The following is a 9,667-nucleotide window of genomic DNA, read 5'->3' on the forward strand; positions in this document are numbered from 1 at the left end:
ACATCAATTTATTTCAAATTCTATTAAAAATAGCTTAATTGGAAATTGCCAACTGAAATGTTTGGCACAGTTTGCTCCTGTGAACCAACACCATGAAATGATAGTGCCGAAGTCACAGAATGTCATTCTTACCAACTCATTCAATCCTCTAGAATATAGAGACACATCAAAAAATAGTTATTATAAATGAAAAAGTATTTCAGGAAGTATATGCCAGTAATGGAAATACAAAATGCTGCCCCCTAAAAAAATAGCGATTATATCGTTCAGTGGTTTTCTGATACTGTTTTTCTAAACACTGAGCAATTATAATTTTTTTTCTCTTTAAATCAAAATTTACACAGAAGCCCAGTAGTTAAAAGCGTCTTTCATTGTCAAAGAGAAATTGAGGCTCTAAATTTTTTTCTCCTTCTCATGAATCGTTTCCCTTTTTCTCATCCACCTCTATCACTGCATGAAATACTAAACTTGATGGAACAGATGTGTTTCATGTCTTCATGCCATTGTGCCATTAGACATAATTAGACTGGGTGGCTTCCTTAAGTTCTCAGGGCTGGTTATGGTTTTTCCAAGTCTATCAACTAATAATAGTTCACTCTGAGTCTACCATGATTTTTAAGATTTTCTTCTTAAAAATGGAAATTAGCAACTTAAATCATGTTGCAGATAAATATTAAAATTATCTGCTATCTAAAATGAACATTAGAAATTAACTAAAAAAATTCTCCCATTACAAGTGATATATATAGTTATTTGAACAGTCTATTATGGCTGTAGGCTCAAACGCTGTCTTGGAGTTGGGAATGCTTACAACAGTATGTATGATGCTTCTTGTATGAGACTCTTCACATTCCCATCACCCACAGTCAGTCAAAATAGAAGAGTACAATTTCCACAGGCTCTGAATCCAATCTGCAAATCTCTAAACTTCAGGTTAACCCTGTCCCCTAGGCAGTCAGCACCTGTTGGTAATGTGACCACTTCAGAAGATACCCACTCTCTGGTGTGCCACAAACTCAGAAAAATAAGAAGCAGTCTGTGTTAGGGACACCATCTAGATTATTTCAGGAGACATGTCCACACCTGTGCTTTATCTGAAGAGAAACTGAGGAAACGAGTACTAGGATGTCTCCCTGCAAATTTCCTCCTCCTTGCAGTTGCACGGTGCCTTCCACTGCTCACTGGTACTTCTGGCCTATCTCAATTGTCTGTCATCACTCATTAACATTTATGTAGCCCCAACCTCAGTGGAGAGGGTCCACTGTACACAGAAAACAAAATACCTATTGCCAGCAGGAATCAAGACAGATCTCAGCTTGATACACTGGCAAAGGTTCAGTGGATCACCAGAGCAGTCAACACAGGTAGCTTTCCCAGAATCTACCAGTAACACTGTTAGATGATGCAGGAAAGAAAGCTATGTTTGACATAACAGAAGGTGGGGGAATTCCACCGGATGGTAGATAATTCTGATACTTTCATCAGTAGAACTCCCCACTCAGTCGTACAATTTCCAGCCGCTAGTGGTGATTCAGAGATTTTTTCCAGTCTATTCACGTGAGTTGTCCTGGACTCTCCACCCAGATTCACAACTTCCTCTCCTTCTGGTTCTTTCTCCAGTCTACACCTGTATTGAGAACTTTGACTATCGGCCTGCTCTGGGCTCTCTGGACTTGGATCTATATGTTGTCTCTTTCATGGACCCTTGACATTGCTCTTTCCCTGAATCCTTATCCTTCACTAAGTGTAAATGTCCTGACTGTCCCTATCCCCTGTCAACTGGTTATTTTGATCCAATCTTTGTTTTTCAAATTAAGCACTTTTGACTTATAAAGTTATTTAAGTATAATGTTTATGATAATCACATGCATTAATTTGGTGGACTATGAATTGCTAGATTATTTGGAGGAAGAAATTTCTGCAATATTTATAAAAATTTGCAATCTCCACACACTATCCACTGTAACCCAATTTCCGCCTTGCTATCAGAACAGTAGACTTTAGCACAAGAAGTCATGTTTGAAATATTTCAGTTCTGTAAGTCACAGCAACAAATGGGAAAGAAATATGTCTGTCTGGGGAGATGGTTAAATATGCCAATACATGCTATGGTGCTTGTGTTTAGTTGCTCAGTCGTGTCCGACTCTGTGCGACCCTATGGATTGTAGCCCACCAGGCTCCTCTGTCCATGGAATTCTCCAGGCAAGAATACTGGATTGGGTTGCCATGCCCTCCTCAATACATGCTATGGGGACAGTTATAAAAGTTAAGACAATCTATATGTGTTGTCATGGAGAAATCCTGTATTCATGTTAAATGGAAAAGATATATAGCAGAATAGTATGTGTATCACTATCCATTATGTTTTAAAATAGTTAACATATTTTTATAATACATTTATATATTAGAAAGCTTAGAACTAGCTTTGAAATAATATACTAGATTATTAATTGTAGCTACCTCTAAGAATGTGGCTGCATTATGAAGGAATATTATAAAGATGGAGATTATGATTTGTCTATATTTAAATTTTTGCACCAAGAATACATGACTAGCCCTATTATGAAAATATTTAAATAAGTCTAACAACAGAAATAGTAGTTGTACACGAATCAGATAAAATTTCTGCTAGCTGATGGAACAGACAACAGTTGAAATCTGAATGTCTTAATATAATGAGTCTATTTCTTGTGCACATAATACCTGATTGGTTTGGTAAGGAATTTTTGCTACCAGGTAACCCAGAGATTTAGGCTGCCTCCATCTTGTACCTCCACATCTTAACATAAGGTCCCCATGTTTGCTAGTGGATGGAAGAGAAATCATTTTAGTGGCATACTGGTTCTCAAATGTTTTGCCCTGTAAGTGACAAACATTGCTTTTGCTCATATCTCAGCTAGAGGGGCTAGTCACATGATCCTTTCTAAGAACAAGAAAACTGGGCAATGTAGCCTTCCCATGAAGCCAGGAAGGAAGTCAAGTTGTGGATGAGCACTTGTAGTCTATTTCATACGCTGTTACATAGTAGGTGCCCAGTAGCAGTAGTAGAGAGCAACTACTAGAATTTATGTCAATGATCCTCTTCATTTGTTGATGGAGTTTCTGGGGAAGCCAAATGTCCATTGCAGTTCTCCAATTATATGAGATCTTTCTATGTAACAGGCGTTTTCCAGTAAAGGGTCACATACATGTTTCAAAAAGACTTTGTAAATCTCTGCAGGAAGGGCTTGCTATACTTCACTCAAAAGTATTGTTCTACACTGTTTTTTTCAATAACCACTATGATCATAGTATACTGAGAATTTTCTCCTTCCTACTGGTGCACTGACAAAACTTTAACTTGTGATTCTCTACAATTTGCTATGTGACTGAAAATACCTGGACAACTGCACAGATGCAGTTATACATATTGAAAACCAAGATTTTCTCTCGCTCTCTACATTATCTATCCATCTTCTTTCTATGTAATAGAAATACATAATATACGTATATATCTATCATCCAAATGTAATACTAAGGAACCATATTCTACCTCCCGGGAGGAGTCCAGAGTTTACAGAAATTTAGTTACTATAGATGTTTGCTTACTTATTTCAAAGTCTTTCCCCATTTGTCACTTATAGGAGAGGTTTTGGTTTTCAACCACCAAGGTAAGCTCATTTATCAATTTATATGTCCAATAGCCTTATAACCCTCTCACTCCCTTAGCCCCATTTTGTCTTATATCCAAATTTAACTTAAAATTAACTCTCACCAAAGAAATAGGTTTTTCCCCCTATTCTCAAATAAGAGAAACCATTAAAATTCTACTGAAAGTACCAAAATCTCATCTCTTGGAGATAATAGTACCAAAACTAGTGGATTCTTAGCCAAATTAGACATTGTTTATTTAGTCGCTAAGTCATGTCCGGCCCTTTGCAACCCCATGAACTGTAGCCCATCAGGCTTCTCTTTCCATGGGACTCCCCAGCCAAGAATACTGGAGTGGGTTGCCATTTCCCTCTCCAGGGGATCTTCCTGACACAGGAATCCAACCTTGTGTCTCCTGCGTTGGCAGGCAGATTTTTTGACATTGAGCCACCAGGAGAGCCCCCAAATCAGTTTTTACTCACCAGATTATCTGGAAATCATTTTGAGAATGTGATGAAGATGCCCAGTGGTGATGATCAGGTCTAAATTTCCTGTCAAAATGACCTTACACATGGAATAGTATATTGCTAACAGGGATTCCATGGTGAGGAATGGGACTGCCAGGGGATTGGAATACTTTTAAGTCAAAGGAAGGGCAGGTGATCCTGGGCTGTTGCACTGGGAGAAGGTGCAGGCTACAGAGAAGGATACAGAGAAGAGCTGGTAAGCAGGTTGAGGCTCCAATTTGGACATGAGGGCACACTACAGTAGACCCAGGGGAAGGGTGCTATAATGCACATGTAGGGGAATAAAAATAATCTTCCGTCTACCCTTCTAGGTTCTTGGCTGAGAATCCCTTGTAATAAAAAGACAGATTAATAGGGAGAAAACAAATATAATTACATTATCTATGTAGTTACAGGAGCCCCACAAAGACATGAGACTCAAAGAAGTGATCAAATCAGGAAACTTTGGTAACTTTTACACAAACAATAAATTTGTAAAGAACTGACAAGGCAGAAGGGTTTGGGCTAGAGGCAGTAAATGGTGAAGGAGTAACAAGATTTCTTTACATCATCTCCTTGGCTTTCAATTCCTTTTCTCTTCTTATAAAAATGCCTTCTACCTTCCTCGTACAGGGAGAGTACCTTTCACAGTGGAGACTTATCTCCTACTTTCAGGGGGACAAAGGAGGGTCACAGTATCCCTCCTGCACAGTTTCTCAAGTACCTTTAATTCAAAATAATCAATATTCCAAAGTGGCATATTCTGGCGTGATATATTCTGAACCCCTACACACAAAAGATGGAAATACTATCCCCTGGGCAAAGTCAGCTCTCAAGGAACCCCAGGGTTAATGATAGCAAGATTCTAGGTAAATGATGCCCTTTAGACAATCTCCACAGGTAAATGATGCCCTTTAGACAATCTCCAAGTTGTATTTCATTATCATTTTCACCTTTCTTCTTTATATGTGCTTTTAGTGCTTTGGATTCCAGGTCCTTTTTCTCCCAAGAGGCATTAGGAAGTAGTGAGAACAGAAATGAATCAAGAGACAGAGGGTGGATCTCCTTATTTTTTTTTCCCCATTCAAATCACCCTTATTTTCATTAATTTCACATCTATCAAAACATAAGCATTTCTCAGACTATGCAAACTTACACTGAAAATAATCTATTTACATTTCCCTTAAACAGAGTAGCCTCTGGCTCTCCCAGTCCAGGGCAACATTTGCCAACCCAGTGGTTTCTCACCTAGAGAAAGTTTCACTGTTATCTCTTAAAAACCCCTTAAAGACAATATGCGTAAGACTTACTTTGTGAATTATGTTAACTGGCACAGAGACAAGATTACAAAAAAACTTCCATTCCTACCCCAGTAAAGATTTCTCTTTCTAAACCATGACCCCAAAGTAACTGCAAGGAACAGTTTTCCACTCCTGCCTTTTGAGTATCAACTCTGAGACACAGCATCTGAAGGTCTGATCACTGATTACCACTCTATCAATCCATCTTGCTATATATCTAATTTTAACTTAAAATGAACTCTCCTAGAATGAATCCCATCTTCCCCAAACCCTAAATTTCCTTGCCCCAGAGCATTTACACTTGACAGCTTCACATGGAATACCACACACTCCTGCTAACTCCTTTTGCTCGCCTGTTAGATATTATTACACATTCCACCATTATTATTATTGGACTGTCAATCCTAGAAGTAAAAATTATAAGAGCAAGTTTTATTTTTATTTTTTGAAAAGAAAGGGCTTTAATGCGCTGAGCAGAATTTTACATAAAATCAGAAATCTATGATTCGTCCCCGCTCCAATTAGTAAAAAAAAAAAAATCCAAGATTCATCACAAAGCATGTGCAATTAGGCCCCAATTCAGAGACGCACAGATCCGTGGTCCAGCCTCAGGTGCGGCGCTATTTTCCATTCTCTGTGCTGAACATCCGTTCCCTCAAGAACTGGACGGAGTTTTCATCACAAGAAAGAGCAAGTTTTAGATCTTATTTATCCTACAATCTCCAGTACTAACATGGTGATTTTCAAAGAGCAAATATTCAATAAAAGTTAAGAAATAAAAACAAACAGTGAGAATGGGATCTAACTGATTGAACTTTACTTCTTATATGTTCATAAGCACATTAGCAAATTCAAGCATTTTTCATTTAATTTAATAAAAGATATGAGGGCCATGGACTGAAATTCTTTTACATGTTCTCTGTTTCTTGAACTCAACTATTTTAATACTGATTTCCTTCACATTTCCAGTAAATGCCTATAGTAATGCCATGTTATATTGTTCCAGATGACAAAGATGGTTTTACAATCTGTTTTATAAAATTCTATTAAATCTCATTGCAAGATTAAGTCTATAACCAACATTATTCATAAACTTGAAGATTTTGAAGGCAATTAAATACATATTAAAAGAAACAACATGTGAATAAAACACAGAAAAAATTCTTGAGTTACATATACAAAATGGTGACACATAGGCATACATACTATCTTCTTTTCAGTCCCACTTCAGACCTAAATTCTACAAACACTAACTGCTTTTTTGAACAATGCATGAAGAAACTATCCCTGACTCCCCTAGTTGAGGAAGCAGCTGCTAGTCTCAATACAAGAACTTGCAGTAGCAGACACAATTGGCTGAAATTCTGGCCTGAGCTTTTGCGTTTTCATCTTGCAAAGCCTCCTCATACTTAAATGGGAAATAACCTGGGTCAGTCCCATTAACCTTGGCCAGAAACTCCAGAATCTTCATCTTGGTGGTTTCAGCATGAGCTCTAGGGCCCCACAGGAACACAGACTGCACAGGACCTTCGCTGGCCACCTGCCGGAACTCTAGGTATCCTTCCCTCACGAAATCTTCGGTGATGAGTTGCTTGAGCTCCCCAAAGAAGTAGTACTTCCTTCTAGAACACATCCTGGTCACATTCAGAACCTCCCAGACTTCATCTTCGGTGGCACAGTTGCCCTTCATGAAGATCACACCCAGGATAAGTATCAGGATGCCGGTCTTGGGCACACCTGCTTCACCATGCATCATGCCATCATAGGTGAGGCCCAATTTAATGAAAAGGACATAGCAGTGGTTGAAGGGATCCACTTCCTTCAGATCAAGGCCAAAGAGCATTCCCATGCACTCAGAGGCTCTCCGGAGGATCTCAGGGAAATGGACTTCACACTTGTAGATGGCAACATTCATCATATCAGCTTTTGTTACTGGCTGTTTCATTTGATACTTGAGCAGCAAGAAATTCACCAACAAAGCCACTTCTTCATTTAGAGGATCTATGGGCATACTCACGGGGTATGACATAACCTGTGAGGTGTTTAGACTATAATCTACATTTTGGCTAGTGGAAAACTCATCTGACTGAATCAAAAAGGTGGCAGTGGTGGCAACAGATGAGTAGAAACTCTGATAACTCTCAGGAGTACCAGGAAAATCACCAGGCATTAGAAATTGGGAGGGTGTGTTGGTCTCCTTCAGTGTCCTGGAGACCCGTGCAACCTCCCAACCGTAGGACTTATAGAAGGTCTTGCGGTGTTTACCACGTGAGTGGTGCAGACGCTTCTGATGCCGAGGCATGACGACTCTTGTGGATGGCAGTAGGTAGACAGGAGGATGGGCAATGAGATTCACCACCTAAGATAAACAGGGCGTATATGAGTGGCCTCAGCTGCTAAACTTAACTGTGGTGGCTTTTTTACTTCCCGAGACACGGGGGCTGGGAGGGGGTAAGGGGGCTGCCTGCCTAATTCCCTGGGCCTCTCAGGGCTGACAATAGGGCAAGGGCTCCAACAATCCTCACATCTGCTCCTCAAATTGAATTCTGGTTGGTAATGTGCCCGCTCTATCTACCACTTGAGGCCTCCAATCAAGGCGTCATTTCTGTGAGACTCCAAAATGGAAGTGAGAACTTCATGACAAGACATGGAGTGCTGACAAGACGGAGTAGACACTGTGCACGCCCTTTGTCTTGGGGTCAGAGGAATCCCTAAAAACTCACTTGGGGTCTTCATCAGAATTCTTGCGTGGCCTGTGATGCCTTCGTGTGGCGACATGACACTGCCTGCCCCAAATTAAGGCTTCCACTCCCTCAGACTCCAATAGCCAAGCAAATCAGCAGCACTTCTGGCCGCCCCTGTCCAGGGCCTCCCAGGGCTAATTGCCTGGCTGAGGTTCATTTAGTTGCTGCTATTCTGTGGGGGGTGGATCCCCTCAACACTCAACACTCGTGGAGACGCTGAGCCCACGCAGAAAATCCGCCATCTTAATCAGACCGCTAAACAGGAAGTGGTGGTAGCTCAGTCTGAACTTGCCCGTGTTTCCTGGGGTTGGGATGAAGGTCTCATTAGGTGGGTGCCCTCCTTTCTGGGACGGGGGGGGTCCCCTAAGTCCTCACTTAGAGGCTTACCTGATACCGAACGGCACCTGGGGCTCCTCCGGCTGCTAACTGGAGTCCGCACCTCAGATCGAAGCGCTCGCAGCCTCCCTTTCCGCAGGCGGAAGTCAGGGGGCGTGACTTCCGGTGACCCCTGCCCTGAGGTCACCCGGGGCAACCAGCAGGGGTGGGCACTCACGCGGCGCTCAGTTTCTGAGCGGAGGTGGCTGCGGGTCTTGTATGCAGTCCTCACATTGGGTTCTGCCAAGCCCCGGATGCCTCCCTCTGTTGAACTGACATCTTGACCCTCATACCAAGGTCGTCCTACGCGAGAACCCTTTAGAGTAACTGAGGGCGTGTCTCAGCCAGACAGCCTTGCCTGGAGCTTTTAGGGTGAAAAGCAGCCACTAGCCCGTTTGCGTGTGATCCCACTTTATTCTCTGTTGTTGTTCTCCTGTGTTCCCATTCATGGGATTCTCTTTTTTGGCTTTTTTTTTTTTCATGACTTAAGACCTCCTGAGAAATGCCAGCAAAATCTTGATGAGTTCACTTACCACAATCCTGCAGTGCTTGGAATGAGTCATGTTCCATCTTCAATGGGAAATGGGGAAGTTGGAGCATGAGGCAGGTAGGGACCAGGTCAGGGGGTGGGCTGTCGGAGACAAATCACAGTCTTCCTTCTCTTCACCAGGCTGACTTAGCCTCCCATACACATTCTGTTCTACAAAGTTTACTTTCTTAGGAAGGGACTGAAATGAATGATTTGGAAAGTCCCTGATTTTTTGAGGTTACTGGACATTGCATATCAGAAATCATATGCAGATGATAAATATTATCTTTCTTTTTGCATTTTTCTTACTTCTCATTTATTTTGCTATTGCTCTGCTTATGTTTTCCAGTGAACTCTGGAACAATGGAGTGGACTTGGCTAAAATACTCTTTTGGGGGGGTCTCCTTATATATCTTGTTTTTGTATCAGAGAGAGCCTGTTTGCTATAATATGTGGAGTAATTTCAGGTTTTTTTGTGTGTGATTAAAAAAAGTTTACGTAACATGCTGACTAGTTTTTCTCTAATTATATGGTATGTGTGTGTGTGTGTGTGTGTTAGTTGCTCAGTCATGCCCGACTCTT

The 9,667-nt window shown here is 41.1% G+C and overlaps 1 protein-coding gene across 1 annotated transcript; it reads right to left on the bottom strand.

The window, feature by feature from the left end:
• Positions 1–6,758: 6,758 nt before the first annotated feature.
• Positions 6,759–9,126, bottom strand: LOC133052845 (melanoma-associated antigen B16-like). The gene is made up of 3 exons (XM_061137677.1): positions 9,090–9,126; positions 8,576–8,859; positions 6,759–7,796 (listed from the first exon to the last, which is right to left on the bottom strand). The coding sequence occupies exons 1-3, from the start codon at positions 9,124–9,126 to the stop codon at positions 6,759–6,761; spliced, it is 1,359 nt and encodes a 452-aa protein (XP_060993660.1).
• Positions 9,127–9,667: the final 541 nt, after the last annotated feature.

The sequence above is a fragment of the Dama dama genome, chromosome X (assembly GCF_033118175.1).
Source record: "Dama dama isolate Ldn47 chromosome X, ASM3311817v1, whole genome shotgun sequence".
Classification (NCBI taxonomy): domain Eukaryota; kingdom Metazoa; phylum Chordata; class Mammalia; order Artiodactyla; family Cervidae; genus Dama; species Dama dama.

What these genes read in the sequence shown, in the direction of transcription:
- LOC133052845 (XM_061137677.1), bottom strand. Translation starts at nt 9,126, where the DNA reads ATGGAACATGACTCATTCCAAGCACTGCAGGATTGTG. An exon ending in CCAAGCACTGCAGGATTGTG is followed by an intron (nt 8,860 to 9,089) that starts GTAAGTGAACTC and finishes GTTCTCGCGTAG; the next exon opens with GACGACCTTGGTATGAGGGT. An exon ending in GGAGCCCCAGGTGCCGTTCG is followed by an intron (nt 7,797 to 8,575) that starts GTATCAGGTAAG and finishes TGTTTATCTTAG; the next exon opens with GTGGTGAATCTCATTGCCCA.